Source organism: Delphinus delphis, chromosome 5, assembly GCF_949987515.2.
Source record: "Delphinus delphis chromosome 5, mDelDel1.2, whole genome shotgun sequence".
NCBI classification, from domain to species: domain Eukaryota; kingdom Metazoa; phylum Chordata; class Mammalia; order Artiodactyla; family Delphinidae; genus Delphinus; species Delphinus delphis.
In genome coordinates this window covers 38,576,523-38,598,563 of record NC_082687.1, presented here as the reverse complement: position 1 = coordinate 38,598,563, position 22,041 = coordinate 38,576,523, and the positions used below count along the sequence as shown (strand labels likewise).

The 22,041-nt window shown below is 42.1% G+C and overlaps 1 protein-coding gene across 3 annotated transcripts in view; it reads right to left on the bottom strand.

The window, feature by feature from the left end:
- LOC132425850 (microtubule-associated protein 9-like) overlaps positions 1-20,025 on the bottom strand; it is a 52,191-nt gene extending 32,166 nt beyond the window's left edge. For 2 of the 3 annotated variants that reach the window (XM_060012230.1, XM_060012231.1), the window contains exons 1-8: positions 19,957-20,025; positions 15,306-15,381; positions 8,395-8,564; positions 6,776-6,919; positions 5,291-5,913; positions 3,350-3,485; positions 2,523-2,607; positions 1,125-1,442 (exon numbers count right to left, since the gene is read on the bottom strand). In XM_060012230.1, the coding sequence (XP_059868213.1) occupies positions 1,125-1,442; positions 2,523-2,607; positions 3,350-3,430 (484 nt within the window). In that variant the 5' untranslated portion in view covers positions 3,431-3,485; positions 5,291-5,913; positions 6,776-6,919; ... (1 more) ...; positions 15,306-15,381; positions 19,957-20,025. The remainder of the gene's footprint in view (positions 1-1,124; positions 1,443-2,522; positions 2,608-3,349; positions 3,486-5,290; positions 5,914-6,775; positions 6,920-8,394; positions 8,565-15,305; positions 15,382-19,956) is intronic. The other variant, XM_060012229.1, reaches the window with a different exon arrangement.
- Between the last annotated feature and the right edge of the window lie 2,016 nt (positions 20,026-22,041).

The window sequence follows — 22,041 nt, the reverse complement described above, 5'->3', positions numbered from 1 at the left end:
TATAGAACATAAAAAGACTGGAAGACTCCAAATCCTTAAACTTCTATGCCCTTGTTTCTGCGTGACAGCCCAGGGGATGTCACAGCAGTTGGTGCCTGCTTCACTCCATCTCTGCTGCACTATGCACAGAGCTCAGTAGAACTGTGAAGAAACTACTGTAATCACACCAGGAACATCCCCACAGAAAATTGAGTTTTAGTGGGTTTTCCTGAGGAACAGAGAAACCAAATGGAGATTCTCTTCTCTTAAGGAAAATCTGGAGGCTTAAACAATGACAGCAACAACACCTGCCCCCACCACCCCCTTCAAATATACAAATGCCAAACAAATATTCTGGCAAATGGCTGTATGGAAATGATTATTGTTTTAAGGACTAGCCCCAATGCTGCTATAACCCTGATGTCTGGAGTGTGAAATGGATTAGAAAGGATTCCATTGTAGTTCCACTGCTAAAAACAAAATTGGAGCTCACAGGCCTAAGCACGGTTGGACCCAGGAGCTTTGGAGCCACAGCTGTGGATAACTGAAGGTACTTTGGCCAGCTATCAGGCACTAGCAGAGATATAAAACTGAACGTACAACTGGACATCAGAATTATGGTTTTTCTCTACAGTTCTATTATTTTTATTTATATCTGTAAAATTGAAAGGTTAAGTCTGATTTTTTTTTCTTAAATATCTACTAGCCACCATATGCAGTGGTTAAGAATCCGCCTGCCAATGTGGGGGACACGGGTTCAATCCCTGGTCTGGGAAGATCCCACATGCCACGGAGCAACTAAGCCCATGTACCACAACTACTGAGCCTGTGCTCTAAAGCCCGTGAACCACAGCTACTGAACCCATGCAGCACAACTACTGAAGCCCGCACGCCTAGAGCCCATGCTCCACAACAAGAGAAGCCACTTCAATGAGAAGCCTGTGCACTGCAACGAAGAGTAGCCCCTGCTCTCCACAACTAGAGAAAGCCTGTGAGCGGCAACGAAGACCCAACGCAGCCAAATATAAATAATAAATAAATAAAAAAATAATTTAAAAAATCTATTAGCTACCATATAAAAGTATTTTGTGATTATCTTAAAGTAAATTTTCAAGAAATGCAATTACAGTAACCTAACAAATTACCTGAAGATGCGCTTTTGATTAGAAGAATTCTAGGTTTCGTTTCCATTTTAATTTTCTCTTTTTCAACTTCTTGTTGTTTATTTTGAGATTCAGATAAGGGATTTACAATCATGCCTTTACCACCATCAGGTGCCATCTCATCATTTTTGATAGAGACTACTTGCTCATCTTTCCTCACATCATTGATTGATTTCTTGGATTTCAAAAAAGACAGTTTCGGAGAATTCTTTTCTTCATCATCTGATGTATGAAAATCATTAATCTTTTTCTTAACTGAATTTTCATCTACTGAGGTGTCAGAAAAATCACCTAAGGAAACTGAAAAACAGAAGAGAAAAAATATTTTCAATAGTGTATTTTAAAGTTTTAAAGATTACATCAATCAAAAAGATTACCTTAAAGACTGGAAATGAATTTACAACTGTGAATAGATTTGCAGCCCTAAAAAACAGCGAACTTTGGCAGGTTTTATTGGCATTAGTAAAATAAAAATTTCAGTTTCGTTAATTTATTCAAAACATACTTATCGAGTATGAATAGTTTGTCAAGCCAAGCACTGTGCTTGCTCTGAGAAAACTCCTTCAAAATTTCTTCAAAGTAATAATCAGCCAGGGACATTTAAATTAGATTTTGGACTGTAAAGCTTTTCTTTTGTTTATCAAAAACTTCATAAAACCAACAATATTTGTAAATGGAAGAATTTGCTAATAATGTTTTTTCATAAAAATTTTGGAAATGCAATTCCATCCATACCACAGTATTAGATTTTACTATGAGAAGAATAATAAAGAATGCTTAACCGAACTATAAAGCAATGATTTAACTATTGTTCTGATTACTTTTACAGAGAACATTGAGAGTTATTCACTGAAAGTATAAAACACTGAATTTCAAGTTTAGAATTTTGTATGTTTATCCTGAAATGTAAAATATTAATATTTTACATAATCAAAAGAAACCAAATTAACCATACAATACTGATATATTGGGTTTTTTAAACTGATTCCCTTTCATAGCCAAAAAACCCTTGATTTATAAAAAGCATTATAAAAGTGATCCTAACGTGCACAAAGTTTAGTTCTATGGGCCCTAGTTATTACCTCATAGGGTTGACCTTAAAGATGAACTTGTTATCTCCAATATGGTTTACCACAAACAAGCAAATCTGCTGTCAGTAAAATTTTATTTTCATACATACATTCAGAAAAAAACCAAGGACAATCATACAACTTCTTTAAAATTAAGAGTGGCTTTTTATTCATTAAAAAGTTGGAGATCTAAAACCTGTGAATTCATAGGTATTATTTTAACATAGTGATTTTTTTTCAGGGTTGGGCTAAACCTAACTAAAGAAGCAAAAATAAGAGAAGTGGTTTACTTTCCCATGTTCTCACATACCAATCTCATCACTGTCAAAGTCACCTGAGTATTCAGAACTTCTTTGTCTGGCTGAGCGAGCTGTAATTGCTTTTATTAGTTCATCCTGAAATGAGATAACTGAAATCAATTTCTACCCAAATGTGGAGGTCTCATATATTGAATTAATTCTTTAAACAAATAATGCTTGATTAGTAACTGCCTTAAAACTTAGGTTTCATTCATTTAACAGATATTCACTGAAAGCCTACCTTATGCCATGCACCCAACCCTTAAGACTCAATGCAGAACATCACAGACAATTCCTTTCCTCATGGACCTTTGGGTTAAATTAAAGAAGACAGACAACACCAAGCAAATGAATCGAAGGACTCAACTTAGGGTTCATTATAAATTGGCATTATGGAAGAAACTGGTATTCTTTATGATCTTTTGTTTCAGCGTATTGCTGTTAACAGATGTAATCAATACTGCAAATTTAGAGGCTGAGTTCAAAATTGTAGTGACTGGACAGAGAAAGCCTAAATGTTATAATGTTACACCGGGGGGGGGGGGAAACATTTTTTATATGAAAATGGCAATTAGAAACTGCTATTCAACTTTTAAAAGCTAATTTAACTTTTAATATACTAAGAATCTAGTATTGAGTTTAGTTTGGTAGTCTTAAAGACACAAAGAAGAGTTGGTAATACTGGAGCCCAAATACAATCATCTGAAAAATTTCAAAAGAAACATAGATTTACTCCAGCTTTACATAGGACTGTTGTATTGAATAGAAGCACTTTCAAGTCCAATATTCCCAATACAGTGTTTACCTTTTAAAATTATTCAAAATAAAAATACTTTACCTGGAAAGTAGTTCTTTCCAAAGAAAGAACTTTGGAACTTTTCTTTGCCAAAGTTGTGTTAAAAACTTCATCAGACATCATCTAATTTTATAAAATGGCTAACAAATGATAGGGATAATTCAACCTCTGATGGTGGCTGAAATATATAAAAAACAAATCAGACTTTTTTGCATGCTTGAAAATTTCCATTACTACACTTAGTACTCCCTCCCTGCCCCCAAAGCCAAACAAAAACCAGAAAAGCATCATATGAACATTGAGCTATATCTTCACTTTTAAGTAGCAGAGTAATAAACAGAGTTTTTGTAAAGAAAAAGCAAATTCTACTATCAAACTTGTTTTCAGAAAAATAAAATTCAAACTGAAGTTATCCAAAAATATTTCTACAATTATTTTATTATCCTAAATAAGTTTTACAATTATTGCACTCATTTAAATAATGAGTGCAATAGGTTGTTGCCAATTAAAATGGAAACTTTTTCACCTCTCTTCCATTCAAAAAGTATAATATAGCCTACAAAACAGCCATACTTATTTAAAAGGCTACCAAGAAGACGACTGTCAGCATAAAGTACAGCAACGTTCCCCAACCTTTTTGGCACCAGGGACCAGTTTCGTGGAAGACAATTTTTCCACAGATGGTGGGTGGGGGGAATTGTTCGGGCGGTAATGCAAGCGATGGGGAGCGACGGGGGGCGGCAGATGAAGCTTCGCTCACTCGCCCGCCGTTCCCCCACTGCTGTGCGGTCCGGTTCCTGGTTCCTAACAGGGGTCTGCGGCCTGGGGTTGGGGACCCCTGAAGTACAGAAGTCCCCTACATACCAATGAGTTCCATTCCGAGATTGTGTTTGTAAATCCAATTTGTTCGTAAGTCCAACAAATTTAGCCTAGGTACCCAACAGTAGTACAGTACAACAACTAGCATATAGGCGCCGGCATCAGGTGAACAGGCAAGAAGAGTTACTGACTGGAGGAGGGAGAGGTGGTGGGAGATGGCAGAGTTGAAGGATTGTCAGCAATAGGAGACGGAGGGCAAGCTGCAATTTCACTCATGCCTGACGTTGATGGCACATGTTCTGCTTCCTGGCTGCATTCAATTCTATCTACCCTCTTGCTTCCGGGCATCCTGGGCTTGAAATAAAGATACTGAACTACTGTGCCCTATACAGTACTGTACAGTAAAGTACACAAAAGTACAACCACTTGTAGAGGACGCACACACGTGACAGTGTACACCATACACGTGAACTAACGTACGTGATTGGACGTGAGAACGCAGGTTCGAATCTTTTAAAGTTCGCAACTTGAAGGTTCATAGGTAGGGGAATTAGTGTACATAACTAAGAACATCACCATTTTTTAAAAAAAGTTTACATACAGTGCTGGGAAAGAAAAAGATCGTAAATAGTGATATTTTTCCAGCCACTCTTCCCTCTCACAAGTGTTGAAATACTATTAGATAAAACAAAAAGGGCTTCCCTGGTAGCGCAGTGGTTGAGAGTCCGCCTGCCGATGCAGGAGACACGGGTTCGTGCCCCGGTCCGGAAAGATCCCACATGCCGCGGAGCAGCTGGGCCCGTGAGCCATGGCCGCTGAGCCTGCGCGTCCGGAGCCTGTGCTCCGCAACGGGAGAGGCCACAACAGTGAGAGGTCCGCGTACCGAGGAAAAAAAAAAAAAAAAAAGGAAGCTTCTGCGATGGACTGCATTAAAATCTCTGTTAAATGGTCCTGTGGACGTTTCCAGTGTTCCAGGCAGAGGCTGCTCACCCTCCCCGCCGCCCTCAGCAGCGCGGGGCGGGGGACTGCTCCGGCCCGGCCAGATGGCCCCCTGTCCCTGCCCGCTCTGCCCCGTGTCGCCGACCAAGCACCCGTCGGTGCACAGCCGAGCGCCGCCTCCGCCCCGATTCTCCACAACCCCCAAGTCCCGCGGTCTGTACTCACTCTGCATTTCTGCGGATGTCTCCTCGCGACCGGAGGAACCAGCTGTTGGCCCCTCTCCTGGGCCTGCGCCTGGCTGCTCTCTGAGACCAACTCTGCAGCGAGCGAGCAGGCGGTACTAAGAACGCAGGTGGGAAGCGGTTGCTAGGAAACAGCGTCTCCGGGAGGAAGTGACATACCGCGCCGCACGTCTCTCGGGTACCTAACACCGCCCTACAGCCCGCCGTGTCACTGGTGCGACCGCCCAGACGAAGGAAATGACATCAGCCCTGTGGGTCTGGGGAGAAGGGTGCTTTATAGGCCGCCTGTGCTTCAGTCATTACCTAGGAGACAGGACCTGTCCAGCTCCCACCTGCGAGCTGAGAGCTGGCGCTTGTCAGTGGAGTTAGGATCTTCAGCCGCACAAAGCACATCCATCGTTCGTTTTGCCACAGTTGTTACAGACATTAAGTTCTGCGAATCGCAGGAGTGTACTAACGGACTAGTGCACTGACAGATGGGACAGAATAGCAAGACAGAGACGTTTGCAGGCTCAGGAGTCAAACTGCGCGTTTGAATCCTGGTGCACCTCCCTCTGTCCGTGTGACATCGTGCAAGTTAACGTCTGTACACCCCAGTTTCCTCTTCTGTAAAATAAATAAATAAAGATAATAATATTAATAGCCACCTTAATAGCGTTGCTGTCAGTACTGAATGAAATCATGCAGATGGAATACTTGGAAGAGTGCCTGGGATTGCATTCTGTCAATGTTAGATACTCTCTTTGTGCAACTCAGCCACAAAGGGCCTGGATAGAAGTCATCCCTTGTCGACACAGCTGAAAACCCATTCCAAATGTTTCTTTAATGTAAAGTTCTCCGCTTTGTATATGTACTCAGTGGATAATCTGGCTAAAATCAAACCAGTCCACAAAATGATCTAATAGGCAGAGGTCTGTGTGCTGATAAGGTAACCAAAATCAACACCACTTAATTAGGATAGGTAATCCTTAAACAAATACTTTTCTTTAAAGACTTTAAAATAACAAGGATTTCTACTTTTTTTTAATTTAAAAGAAGCTCAATCCTAAATTGTCTGAATGCAGTTATTATTCACTGACAAGTAATTAAACTTGTTCCTAGTATTTTTCCCGACTCTGAAATTTATTTTCACTTGTTCAACAATTATTTATAAACAAATCACATTGAGATATAAGTTTAATAAATCAATGTGTTGAAAAACCAAATGTGCATAACAAGAAATACGAAATTTAGTGTAAAAAAACAGCCTATGCTTTTAACTATGTGCAGTGCAATTTTTTAAATACTACATTCAGTTTATGCGCAACTTGTCCTTGTTTGAAAAACTCAGTTTGATCAACATTTGCTTAACTTTGATGTTTTCAAACATTTTTGGATGTCTGCATCAAAGATTTTTCATTCACCACATACTGTTAACTTTCTGACCCATATAAGTTATTAATCAACAAATATGATTCCATCATAGTACCTGTGTCCACAAGGAAAGGACAATGTCCACATTTTCCTTATATGTGAAGTACTAATTTGCTTATGTTGAAATAGTTATATTCATTCAAAATGCTCTGTTCATTTTTTCATCCATTTGGCTAATATAGTTTTCACTTAGATACGGCTTAAGAAAATAAAATTCAAAAAGATATTAATAAAAAGAGCTTTAAGGAAAGAGTCTATCTTTTTTTACAGAACCCACTAGATTTTATTTTTAACTTAATTCAAAATAATTAATACAGGATATAAAAGCTATGCCATACGTAGCTATAGTAAATAAGACAGTTAACCTGAACTAGTTAATTTCTCACAAGCCCTAAGGCACAATGTCTTTCCACTATTATGTTAAGCAGCAGAATATTATGCATTTTATTAATATTTTCAGGTAGCTTCAGTATAATAATGTTAATAACAACATTATATAAACCTGAATTAATAGCATGATGTTTTCTGATGTATAGTTTGCAATAAATAACTGTTGAATGAATGAATGAAATCAAGAATAAACAAATAGCATTTAAAGCTGAAAAATAATTTTTGAAACATTCCTATAAAAGCTCATGGATACTCAAGAAAATGAAAACACTCCAACACACAAAATTTCAGTAGCTTATGTAATATTTTCTCTATGTTTCACTTTTCTAATATGTATTTGACCACAGAAGTATTTGCCTAGCAAACTTTTTTGAGTTTACTACTCTTTTCATTTCCAAACTTTGCCTTCATTCATTCATTCAATAAGTAAGTATACCCATAACATTTTGGGTCAGATTTGGTGAGTTCCAAGGGTAAAGCAGACTACGTCCCTGCCTGGGGATCCCGTAGACTAGAGAGAGCTGGAAGGCTGGGTAAACACATAATGACTGTACACTGTGAGAATTTCTCTATAGGAATACAAAGTAAGAAGCTCTGAAGAGAGAAAAATTCTTCCTGGAGGTTCTAAAGAGTTTTCCCAGAGAAAGTGAATTCAAGTTGATTAATGAATTTAGGAGATAAGGAGGGATTTTAAGCAGAGGAAATGGTCTATGAATATGGAGGCTAACACTGTTCTATCTGAGGGGCAAGAAGGGGAGTGAGAAGCTCCACTTCCAGATCAAGAAGCAAATGAAAAGTGACTCTTCTTCAAAATTTCCCTGCCTTCACAAGAACAGGCAAATTGTTAAGTCTTCTGACGGGCAGTTAGAGAAAATTGATCTTGTACTCACAGGCAGCGCTGGTTGAAAACATACAGCACGTGTCTAACATCTTGAGAAGTATGCTACAAAAGCAAATCCCTCTGGGTGTCAATTGATAAAGATTATATTTGCATTAAACATTGAATGCCTGTGTTGGCAGAGGATAGGAGAAAGAGTCCAGATTCAAGTGCACTTACCAATCAATACCAGGGCCGATTTGTGGGAGAAGAACAGCAAGAAGGTTATAGAAGGTGAATATCAGAATCTTGAAGAAAGACAAACATGACGAACTACACTGGCCATCTTTAGTCAAATACAGCAGTACGTATTTTGGGGCTGTTAAGCAGACATACATGAATACAGCAGGAGAAGCATGATTCCTCATAATTCGAACTCAGAAGCTGTAATTCAAACAAGTACCTACAGGGCGATTTTTTCCCCCATGTTAGTTTACAACTGCATTCAGCTAAGAGGTGCAAAGGTGACTTGGAGAGAAAGCACTTCCACTGCCTAAACAGGCTTGTGTTCTGTGCAGTAATCCTATGTGTCTTCTGAAAGCGAGAGGAAAGGAATTTCAGGCATGATGTACTTTTTCTGTAAAAAAACAAAACAAAACAAATCATTCCCAAAGGAAGCAGGACTTCGTGAATTGTTCCTGAACTCAGCAATATTCTTGCATCTCCAGCTAAATGAAGAGACAGACTTAGGTTAATTTCCTAGGGTGACTAGAAATGAATGCCTTTAAGACTGTTGCAAGGCTTGCATCCTACTGGGTAAAACATACGGAGTTTTGCAAGCTACTAGGAGGAACGGGAGAACATACCAAAGACTGGGAGACCGACCTTAGGCCAGTGACCAAGAGATGAAAGCATTGGGGAAGGACTGGTCTTTTCGAGACTTATATGGGCCACAGTTGAAATGCTTCTCCATAAGGTGTTTGACCAAGAATGGTTAAGACACAAGTTTTCACCCCTCCTAGCAGAAACAGATTCCTCCCCTATGTACAAGGCCTTTCTTCACACCCACGTGTACCAAGGCCAGGCACGGACATTTCAGTGAAGAGTAATATTAGGAAGGATGGAATACCCAGTGCAGTTAGAGGTCTGGTGATGTTCAGCTGAGCACTGCCAAGGGTGGTATGAAATGGCAAGTGAAACCGTTTGTGAAAACAATTCGTAGGAAGAGGCTTTGGGTTACCAGGTTAGACCTGTCTCTCTTCCATGGAGAGTAGGGCTTACTTACTGTCTATAGCAGAGAAAGTCTAGGTGCAGAGACCTTTCCTTAGGTGGATGATCAAATGGAAGTCAAGTGCATGCGGAGCCCTGTTAAAGGGACAGCCAAGCAAGATAAGAGGAGTCACTTGAAAAATGCACTCGTCTTAGGGTAGCTGGTACAAGCAACCACTGTGTGAAATCTGTATCCTGCGAGCCATGGGTAGTCGGATGCATGATAGATACCTGAAATTTCAAACATTGTATTGATTCACCACGTGAAACTCTTCGGTCACACCGGAAACAGGCTACTATTCGTCTGACAGCCTGCACTACAACAGTTTCCTCAGCTTAGTTTATAGCTGCCTTCAGGTAAGAGATGCAAGCCTGAGTTGGCTAGAAAGCATTTCCACTATTAAAAGGCCCGTATTCCAACCAGTAAATATTTTTGTCCTCTCAAACTGAGACGAAAGGAATTTCATTAATGGTGTACTGTCTCTGTCAAAGAGTCACCACCAGAGGAAGCAGGGTGTGAAAATGGTTGCAGAGTTCTGAAATACTCTTCGTCTTCAGCCGAATGACGAGAAGGGCTCAGCTTAGTTTCCTAGTGTGACGAGAGGCAAATGCCTTTAAGTTTGTATGAAAGACTGATGTCCTACTGGTAAAACATATGTGAGTATACCTAGCCACAAAGAGGATGGCTGAGAAGACACTAACCTCTGTGGAGACGCACTTTCGCACTTGGATAACGAGAGAAGAGCTGTAGGTGTAAGACATGCATCTGCTGCTTCTATGGCCTAAACTGAACACCCTCCTCCCTGTGGTATTTAACTGAGAATGAGAGGCAAAAGTGTACAACCAGCCAAAGAGAAGTAGCTTCCTTTCTGAAGCAGAAAGCCTTTCTGCAATGCTATGTGAAGGGCCTTGTGTTCCAGGTGGGTGAGAAAAAGGTAATGTTACAGAAGGAAAAAATCGCAGTGTGCATGGAGACCAAGCAGTGCCCAGGGGAGTTTTACCAACGGCAGCTTTCATTGCGAAAGTTGACAGTTTAGTGGAAGTATTTGAAAGGCCGAATCCTTAGTGTTACTTGGTTAGACCTGTCTCTCTTACACAGAGAGAAGGGCTTGCTTACTGGGTACTGCAGGGAAAGACTAGGTGCAGATACCTCTCCTTAGGTGGATGATCAAAAGAAATTCAAGTGCATGGGGAGCCCTGTTAAAGGGACAACCGGGCAAATTAAGAAGAAGCACTTTAAAAATGCATTCATCTCAGCATACACGATAGAATCGTCTAGAGTGAAGGCTGTGTGAAATGTGTATCCTATGAGCTGTTCTCCAAAGGCCACGGGTGAGTCTGATGCATGCTAGATCTCAGAAACTTCACACATTGTATTCATTCACCTTTTGAAACTCTTCGCTCACTTCCAAATAAGGCTACAACCCCTCTGGCAGGCCTACACAATGACGGTTTCCTCACGTTAGTTTGTATCTGTAAGAGGGGCAAGGGTGAGTTGGCTAGAAAGCGTTTCCACTGCCTTAAAAGATCTGTATTCCAACCAGAAAACATTTTTGTCTTTTCAAATTGAGAAGAAGGGAAATACGGGCACTGTGTGCTGTCTCTGTCAAAGAGTCATCCACAGAGGGAGCAGTGTGTGAGAATGGTTGTAGAGTTCTGCAATACCCTTCATGTCAGCTGAATGACAAAAAGCACTCAGCTTAGTTTCCGAGGGTAACTACAGGCAAATGCATTTTACTTTTTTTGAAAGGCTGGTGTCCTACTGGTAAAATACATGTGCGTTTTCAAGCCAAAATAAGGATGGTTGAGAAGACACCAACCTCTGTGGAGATGGACTATCGTGCTTGGATCACGCTAGGAAAGCTGCAGGCATAGGGCTTTGGTCGCTGCTGCTTCTAGGGCCTAACCTGAAGATGCTCCTCCCGGTGGTATTTAACTGAGAATGGTAGGGAAAAACCTTCAACCTGCCACAAAGAAGTACCTTCCTTTCTGAAGCAGAAACTCTTTCTTCAACGCTATATGAAGGGCCTTCTCTTCCAGATGGCTGAGAAAAAGATAATATTACAAAAGGAGAAATTCACACTGTTCGTGGAATCCTGGTGATGCTCAGAGGAGTTTTGCCGAGGGTAGATTTCATTGTGAACGTTGACCGTTTGGTGGAAGCATTTGCAAGGGCCAAGTTTAATGTTGCCTGGTTAGACCTGTCTCTCGTACACGGAGAGTAGGACTTGCTTACTGGATACTTCAGGGAAAGTCTAGGGGCAGAGCCATCGCCTTAGGTGGAGGATCAAGTGCAAGGGGAGCACTGTTAAAGGGACAACGAGGCAAGATAAGAAGCAGCACTGTCTCAGCGTAAAAGGTAGAAGCGTCTAGAGTGAAGACTGTGAAATGAGTATCCTACGAACTGCACTCCGGAGGCCAAGGGTGAGTCTGATGCAAGCGAGATTTCAGGAATTTCACACATTGTATCGATTTGGCTTTTGAAACTCTTGGGTCACCTTGGAATAAGGCTACAATTCCAGCTTGCATACACTCTATTGCAGAGAAAGTCTAGGGAGCAGCACTCTGTCCTTTGGGGGATGACCATGTGGAAGTCAAGTACCTGGGGAGCTCTGTTAACTCGACAGTCCAAGCAAGATGTGAAGAGCCACTTGAAAACTGCACTCATCTCCGTGCACCCGGTAGAAGCAACCGCACTGTGAAATTTGTATCCTGCGAGCTGCTCTCCTTAGGTCATGGGTGATTCGGAGGTGTGCTCGCTTTTAGAAATTTCACACACTGTATTGATTCGGCATGTGAGACTCCTCAGTCACAATAACACAGGCTACTATTCGCCCGGCAAGCCGGCACTACAATGGTCTCCTCTCGTTAGTTTATAGCTGCCTTCAGGTAGGAGGTGCAAGCCTGAGTTGGCTAGACAGTGTTTCCTCTATGTAAAAAGGCCCGTTTCCGGAGCAGTAAACATTGTTGTCCTGTCACATGGAGACGAACAGGATTTCGCTCACGGTGTACTGTCTCTGTCATGGAGTCCCCACCAGAGGAAGCTGGGTGGGTGGGTGAAAAGTTGCAGAGCTCTGAAATACACTTCGCCTTCAGCCGAAAGACAAGAAGCGCTCAGTTTACTTTCCTAGGGTGAGTAGAGGCGAATTCCTTTAGTTTGCATGAAAGGCTGGTATCCAACTGGTAAAATATATGTGAGATTTCCTAGCCAGAAGGAGGATGGTTGAGAAGACAACGACCTCAGTGGAGAGGGACTTTGTGCTTGGCCTCAAGCAAGGAGAGCTTCAGGTATAGGGCTTTGGTCGCTGCTGGTTTTATAGCTTAAGCTGAACACCCTCCTCCCTGTGGAATTTAACTGAGAATGACGGGAAAAAGCATTCCAGCTGCCAAGGAGAAGGACTTTTCTTCCTGAGGCAGAAAGCCTGTTTGCAATGCCACGGGAGGGGCCTTGCTTCCTGGTGGGTGAGAAAAAGGTAATGTTACAGAAGGAGAAATTGCCACTCTCTGTGGAGCCCTGGCGTTGCTCAGAGTTTTGCTGAGGGCAGCTTTCATTGGGAACGGTGACCACTGGTGGAATCATTTGAAAGGCTGAGTCTTTAGTGTTACCTGGGGAGACCTGTCTCTCTTACACAGAGAGTAGGGCTTGCTTCCTGGGGACTGCAGGGAATTCTACGTGCCGAGCCCTCTCCTTAGGTGGATGATCTAATGGAAGTCAAGTGCGCCGGGCACCCTTAAGGGCACAACCAGGCATATTAACAAGAGGCACTTGAAACCTGCACTCACCTCAGTGAGCACGGTAGCATCGCCGACAGTGAAGGATGTGTAAAATGTGCATCCTACAAGCTGCTCTCCGAAGGCCATGGGGGAGTCTGACGCATGCTACGTCTCAGAATCTTCACATATTGGGTTGAATCGGCTTTGGAAACTCTTCGGTCTCTTTGAATAAGGCTAAAATTCCACTGGCAATGCTACATTACAACGGTTTCCTCACGTTACTTTGCACCTAGGACAGATGGTGAAAGCAAAGCTATACAGACAAAATCTCACACAGAAGCATATACATACACACTCACAAAAAGAGGAAAAGGGAAAAAAATAATCTATCTTGCTCCCAAAGTCCACCTCCTCAATTTGGAATGATTCGTTGTCTATTCAGGTATTCCACAGATGCAGGGTACATCAAGTTGATTGTGGAGCTTTAATCTGCTGCTTCTGAGGCTGCTGCGAGAAATTTCCCTTTCTCTTCTTTATTCACACAGCCCCCAGGGCTCAGCTTTGGATTTGGCCCCTGCCTGTAGATCGCCTGAGGGCATCTGTTCTTCACTCAGACAGGACGGGGTTAATGGAGCCGCTGATTCGGGGGATCTGGCTCACTCAAGCTGCAGGGACAGAGGGGTACGGATGCGGGGTGAGCCTGCGGCGACAGAGGCCGGCGTGATGTTGCACCAGCCGGAGACGCGTCGTGCATTCTCCAGGGGAAATTGTCCCTGGATCACGGGACCCTGGCAGTGGCGGGCTGCAGAAGCTCCCGGGAGGGGAGGTGGGGATAGTGACCTGTGCTCGCACACGGGCTTCTTGGTGGCTGCAGCAGAAGCTTTAGCGTCTAATGCCCGTCTCTGGGGTCCGCGCTGATAGTCGCAGCTTGCGCCCGTCTCTGGAGCTCCTCTAAGCGGTGCTCTTAATCCCCTCTTGTAGCGCACCAGGAAACAAAGAGGCAAGGATAAGCCTCTTGTCTCTTCGGCTGCTGCAGACTTTTCCCGGACTCCCTCCCGGCTAGCCTTGGCGCACTAACCCCTTCAGGCTGTGTTCACGCCACCAACCCCAGTGCTCTCCCTGGGGTGTAAGCTCCGAAGCCCAAGCCTCAGCTACTAGCCCACGCCAGTCCTGGCGGGTGAGCAGACAAGCCTATCGGGCTGGCGAGTGCTGGTCGGCACCTATCCTCTGTGTGGGAATCTCTCCGTTTTGCCCTCCGCACCCCTGTTGCTGTGCTCTCCTCCAGGGCTCTGAAGCTTCCCCCCTCCACCACCTGCAGTCTCTGCCCTCGAAGGGGCTTCCAGCGTGTGGAAACCTTTCCTCCTTCACAGCTCCCTCCGACTGGTGCAGGTCCCACCCCTATTCTTTTGTCTCTGTTTTTTCTTTTTTCTTTTGCCCTACCCAGGTACCTGGGGGAGTTTGTTGCCTTTTGGGAGGTCTGAGGTCTTATGCCAGCGTTCAGTGGGTGTTCTATAGGAGCAGTTCAACATGTAGATGTATCTCTGAGGTATCCGTGGGGAGGAAGGTGATCTCCGCGTCCTACTCTTACACGATCTTCTCCTGTCTCTAACTTCTAATTTCTGGTAGGAGCAGATATCTGCCATCAGCAGATGGCATACATACACTGTTAGTAATCTTCACAACCATTTGAGCTGGCTAAACTGAGTCAGCAAGGTCAGAATTATTGAATGAATGAATGAATGAGTAAAAAGATCACTAGCTTTAACGTATCTGGGAAAGTAATAGTCTAACCAAGTTTCAATCCACAAGCATATATTTACAATTCTGAAAACTTCCACATAATTACAAATGGGACAATAGTAGTCAATTACTATTTGGATAAAGAACAGATACAAGTTAGCACAGCGTAGTTTACAAACGTACAATTAGACGGAAGAAAATAAGGTCACTTCTATATAGTTATTTCTATGGTTGTTTATTTCATGTTGGTCTCCTAACCTGACTGTAAACTCCCAGAAGGCAGGGACCACATCAATTTTGCCTACCGCTGTATTGCCAGCTCCAAGCAGTTTTTTGCATTCATGGTACAAGTAACTGACTATTTCTTTATTTCTAGTATAGTCATCCCCAGACATTTATACACAGAGATACATATTACTTTCTTATAAATTACTTTATTCTTTATTTAGAGCTAGGGCATTCCATTGGGTTTTTTTAATTAATTAAGTAGAAAAGTAGATTGTATTTATCTATGAATTCCATTTGTGGATAGCAAAAGAGGTAGTAAAAAGTATTTGCTATAAAAAGGGAAAATGGAGTACGACGGGGTTGAGAGCCAGGGCTCTATATGGTGAATTCAGATTTCTCGAAGAATACGGTATTAAGTTTCGCTCACCTTTTTTGAAGGAACTTTGACAGCAATGAAACGGGTCCCAGGCATCTGCTATTCAACTGGGAGATAGTCTTTCCACCTGTTAATATATTTTTTGTTAGGCAAATTTTATGTTAGGCTGTCTCCCTGCATAGGATGAATGCGCTTTGAAAATGGAAATCATATCCCTCTATGGTAGGTCCCTCTTCTTTCTGCTTTGCATTTTGCTGCTCCACTTATTCAACCCCACCTTGTAATGACCTATACTTCCCTTGTTCCTGTTCTCCCATCTTGAAAACAGATAAAAGGCAACAGAACAATGCAACGGTCTCAACAAATATCAGGGATATCTAAAACCAGAGATGGCCAGAACTTCTGTATCCCTGATAGAACCTAGCCCACTGTTGACTACTAAGGTATCATATCATTAATACATGCGTGTTGACTGAAATAGTTTAAACTCAATTCTTCCACTTCATAATTTACTTTTAGTCCTTATACAAAACCTGATAATAAAATTCCTTAATGCTAGGAATCACAGTGAAAAATAATATATGAACTGACTTCTGTAAGATGAGTTAGAACTAAGGTTAATTCAGTGTATCTGAAGCACAGAAAGTGAGGGCAATAGTGGCACAAGATGGGGCTAGAGAAGCAGAGAGGACTCTAGACCACGCAGAGCGTTAAAGGCCAACAGTTTGTTTTCTATTCTCAAAACAATGTTTTTGAGCGATGTCTATGAGCAATGTTCCAACTTGCTTTTAAGGTTTCTAGTGTGCAGGATGGATTGGAAGGAAACAAGATATATGGACACTAGTTAGGACCTAGTTGCAACAGACAGGCAAGTTCAGTATTAGGATGTTGAGGAAGAGTTGACAGCTTCGGGAGAAATTCAGGAGATAAACTGAAGCGGGCTTAATGGGGTATGAGATGGAGGAAAGGAAGGTCTTAGGGAATTAAAGCGTTTACTGCACACATGTGCAAAGCCTCACGATTAATCATCTGAACGTACAGAGGTAGATCTCTCAAATGACACCGGTTAGGAAGCAACAGTACGCCCTTTATCATTCCAAGAGACAACACAAATCAGCTATCTCGATGGAAAATTCGGCGCTACCGGTGCGTTTTTTCACTCAAACTTAGTTCCAGTAACTAGTACGCACATTTTCTGTGCCTAAACAACACAGCTTGAGGAACTGAAGGGGATTCCATGTTGGCAATTAAGGAGTGTCCCCAACAATGACAGTCCCATCTTAAAAAGCAGTCCCTCTGCATTTTACCCGAGGAGCCATGGCCAGAGACTCCCTTTTAAAACGATGGGGAGAAATCAGAACATCACACACTGTCCCTTTCAGCTACTGTGAACTGAACCGCGAGACGACCAATACCCCCTAGCACAGCGCGGACGGGGCAGCCCGCGGGGGCAACAGTCACAGGAGACAGCACAGGAGACGAAGCCCAGGCCCAGGGGCTCTGGGCTCCACCGGCAACGCCCAGGGGCCAAGGCGTATTACCTTTCCGGGATGTGCTTTCCGCCCTTCCTCCTGGCCGACGAACGTCCGGAAAAGCCGCGACGCTGACCACAGCGCCCGCGGGCATGATGCCACTGGCTCACGTCACCCCGAACATACTGCCCACCCAACGCCAGGAGTGACAAAGTCGCCAACCCGCCCTCCCCGGTGCCAGCACAAGGCCACGAACCACAGGCGCCTAGGAATAAGCCCACGCAGCTCGCGGACCACCTTCTACTGCGCATGCGCCACCGCCCGTCGAGATGACGTCATCGCGCAGGCGGATTAACGCGCTTGATTAGTAAAGAGGATTCTGATGCCTGCAATTTCCCTCCTTAGCCGGAGGCTGGTAGCACACGTCCATTAGTTCGTGTGTGTACCCTTCAGAATTCCAATCATACGGGACATGGAAAGTTGTCCCACTCTCCCAGTATCTTGTGTGGTTCTTTCAGATATTTCCCAAGTGCTTACATTCACACTTGTATCTTGTTTGTAAGTATTTGTACCTAACAGATATCCTGTGTTTTATAGAAGAGCAGGCATACTATATACTACATACTATATACATAGTCTACAATGTGTCTTGGATAGTGACGCTGTTATCTTTCTAAAATATAAACTTGGCTGGATTGCCCTGTTGCTTAAACATCTTCACATAGCACAGAATAAAGCCCAAGTTTTTAGCATAGCACTGAGAACTCTTCATAAACAAATATCAGTCTGTCTCTCCAACTGAATTATAAGTTCAAACTATGACTTACAAGGACCTACATCATCCACCTCCCTCCTTTGCCCTGCCAGCCTAGCCTCCCTGATCTCATCCTCTACTGCCCTGCCCTCACTCACTTTCCCCTGTCCAGCCACACTGGCTTCCTTACTATTCCTCAAACATGCCAAGCACAATCGTGCCTCAGGGACTTTGCACATACTATTCCTTCTGCTTCAGAACACACCCTCCCACCCCATCTCCACTCTCCCAGAACACACCCTCCCACCCCATCTCCACTCTCCCACATATCCAATGGCTTGTTTCTCACTTCAAGGCTCTGCTCAATCGACATCTTAATAGAGGGGACTTCCCTGATCACCTACCACATTCCCTCGCCTCTTCACCTTCTTTTGTTATTCTCCAAAGCATTTACCACCACTTGACACTCCATATATTGACTTATTTATTCATCTCTCTCCCCCACGAGAATGTAAAGTACGTAAGGGCAAGAACTTTGTTCTCTTGCTACTTCCTACAACAGTGCCTTCAACTTAGCAGGTGTTATACAAATATTGGCTGAAAATGAATGTATGAATTCTTTGCCCTTTCACACTACCCTCTAGTCACACCAGAGGCTGCCCCTCCAGAGCACAAGTTCAACCTGTGCCTTTTGTACCTGTTCCCAATACCTGGGCTGTCCTTTCCTCATTCCGGCAAAATCCTCTTCCTCCAAGCCCAGCTCAAACGCTGTCTCCTCAGTCAGGCCCTTCCTCAATTTCTCCTCTATATTCCTGCTGCACTTGATTCTTTTATCATAATTAACCCACTTATAGTCACTACATGTTTATCTTCCTAGATAACTGTAAGTTGCTACTGAACAAAGACTTCTACTCACCTCTGTATCCCCGTGCCCTAACAACAAACCTATAAGGCTCTCGGTGTTCACTGAAACAATTTATTTTCTGAGTCTCTACCAATTCTAGGGAGTGGACAGTATAGTCTCCTCCTCATTATCAGTGAGCCTGGCATCTGTGGGAGGGGCTTATAGCAGAGGAAGTCACCAATGGATCATAACTAAGGTCCTGAGACTGCCATGGCAGAGAGCATGGTGAAGTTAGCCCACTGCATGCAGACGACCCTCAGAGGAGTCAGCATATGCAATGGGCTACACTTGGTATAACATGTGAACAATCAAGGTTTACAAACGTGTTCTCATGCACTTGTAAGGATCTTCTAGCCCACGCGGAGCAGACAGAACACACACAAAGGAGCCCGGAGGAAGTGAGTAGGCCGGCAGCTGCACCCTAACATCTTAAGAGGTAACATTTCTGTGACTACAGTTTACACAAATCAGATCATTTGCCTCCTTTCTAGACACCCTGGTGATCACAGGACAGGCCAAGCCTCTCAAGTTTTAAAGCTAAAGTACAGGGTAGATCTGTGAATAGAGCTTAAGATATTTAAGAGCTAGTACCTGCATTAAGCAACCAGGTTATAGAATGAAAATTTATCTTGAACTTCCAGTCTCTCCCTCTCTCTCTCACCTCCTATCCCCTATCTTCCCACCTCCATCTCTATTCCTTCTCCCCTACTCCCTGTTTTAGGTATATACGTGCATCATTTTATGTATACACGGAATATTTACTGTCTGTTAGATTTACTTAATGAAGTGCACACTCCTCAGGCTAAATTTAGAAAGAGGACAAAATGAACACTTTCTCATGGGGGTCAGTGGTGTTCCAAAGACAAAAGATTCCTCAGTCTTAAAACCTGGCAAACACCATGTTCCTTCTGATAGTTAGATGCTACAGAAAGGCAAGTGGATCCCTGAAATTCACACGCCATTAAGACCTACTATCAACAGAGTAGATCTTAAAGCGGAAACAAGAAAACACCAGCCTTTTAAGTTCTTCCTGTCTGAAGATGAGAATAAGAGGTGGTAGCGTTCTTCCTCACGTGCACCCAAAGTGTAAAAGCAGCAAAAATATCTTAAATACATATGATGAGGAAGCCACTCTTCTGGTCCACTTGGTTTTGTTTTGCCTCTAGGGATCTGTCTCACTCCGAATCTTTGCTTTTTGTTTTCTCTTTTATATACGCTAAGAACCTGAGAGTCTTAACCTTTTCTTCCACCTCTCAACCAATAAATAGGACAAAAGAACATTTTTATGTTATGTATTTTCCATTCAAATTTTTAAAAAAGAGATAAGTAAGCTAGTTCAGTTCATATTTCTCACAAAAATCACTTTCCAAACTAAATTGTTTGTGACCATAAACAGGAAAAACACCGTACTCTATTAGCACCAGTTGACATTTCCACCTTCATGTTACCAAACACAACAGGCCTAATGTCAGAACTATTAAAAATGTTAAAAATCCCCAACCCCACTCAAAAGGCATACCAACGTTCAGGTAAAGGAAAAGGAAAAAACAAACAAACATGAAAACAACTCACCATTATCTTTACTTTCTTTCAGAAACCCATTAACAGTGCACTGGAAGTTAAAACTAGTGTCGTCATCTGGCACCTGATGCCCAATTGTACAAATTTTTAAATAAGGAATGGTTTCTGCTAAGTCCTATAAGGCAAAACCATGAAAATATGTATTATTTCCTTTTTAGGGAAAGAATAAAAAATTAATTAGAGGAGGCAGAATATAAACCAGGAGAGTACATTAAACTTAGTATGTCAGTCATTCTGATAAGAGCTATTTTTTCCAAAGCTGCTTTAACCAGTAATTATCACTAGATTTTCCTTAAAACTGCAGAATGGACAGTTACTAGGCATGCAAAAGGAAAAGCAAATCTATGTGAATGAATGCACATGTAACTCAAAATGATATAAACAGTTCTACCTACATTTATGTTCTATCTTACATTTCAAGGGCCATAAAGCGGCTGTGATTTAAGTAGAATAGAGTCAGAAGAACTTGGATTCGAATTAGGAAATAGAGCCAATTTCAGGCATTGTTGAGAACTGGTATTCTTGGGGTGGGAGAAAGTAGACTATCCATAGAAGACAGAAAAGGATAAGTGAAAATTCTCTAGTTCTGAATTTAAATGGAAAGTAGCAGTATGAACCTATGACATATTTTAAAAATATTAAAAACAAACATACATATTTCCTAGCTCTGACCACTGAAAAAGTCTAGAAACAACTGATGTCATGTCAAAAGGACTCAGGAGTCCCTGGGAAGCTCCAACTGGCCAAAGATAGGGCCTCAGTTAGAATGATAACTGTAATGGAGTCCACGGTGATATGAATAAATAAATTTTACAAAACTGGTCACCACTGGAGGATATTTGTGAATCAACTCATTATTTTGAAAACTGTTAAATAAAAGAAGAGAATCATGCCTCTACAACTGGGCAACCAAATAGCTGATGAGGCGAGTCTTCTCAGAGAAATATACGCAGCTAATAAGTGAAGAAAAGAACAACAGAATTCACCATTTTTTGAAGCCTCAACTGAATTAATGGATGTTGGTATGAATCATCAGTGACTGCTAATATCACAGAAAGAGACAATTATCTATGTCTCCATGGAAGAACACATCATCACCTAAGACACTGTCTTGCCAAAACAAAACATGCAAGCTACATTCTGATCAACTACCAATTTACAGGAAATAAAAGGATTGAAGAATACGTTACCAGCACATGGAATGTAATCATCAAAATACACATGGGACAAATTACCTGGTTTCTTTAAAAATAAAATTCAAGGAGGAAAAAAAAAGTGAGAGAGACATGGAGGGAGAACCTAGAGATTAAACAAGACTTCAGAGACCGAACAATCAACGGCAAAGGGTGGATCTTCTTCGGATCTAATTCAAAATTCTTAAAAACTATTTTTTATGACATTTAGGAGACAACTGCAAATTTGAGCACTCACTGGGTATTTAATATTAAAAAATGATATTAAGGAATAAAAGTCCTATATTTTAAATACACATTCCAAAATTATATAGGTGTAATTACATGTTGTCTCGGAGCTGCTTCAAGATAATATGGAATGGGGTGAAACAGGTGGGGGTATAGATAAAACATGACAGCCATCAGTTGGTAAATAATAAATCTGGATGAGTTCATGGGTATACAAGGAACACTCACAGTATTTTTATACTTTTGTACATGTTTAAAATTTGTGATAATCATTTAAAGACAAGACGACACTGCAGAAAAGAGTTTGGCAGTTTCTCAAGGGTTAAACGTAGATCTACCGTACGATCCAACAACTCTGCTACTACCTACACTGCACATCTAAAAGAACTGAAAGCAGGGATTTGAGCAAATATTTGTACACCAACGATCACAGCAGCATGATTCACAATAGCTACAAGGTGGAAACAACCCAAGTGTCAATCACCCGATGAATAACAAAATATGGTATATACACACAGTGGGATTCATTAAGCCAAAAAAGGAATGGCATTTCCTTACATGCTATAACATGGATGAACCTTGAAAACACTACGTTTAGTGAAATAAGCCGGACATAGAAGGATAAATATTGTAGATTCCACTTACACGAGGTACC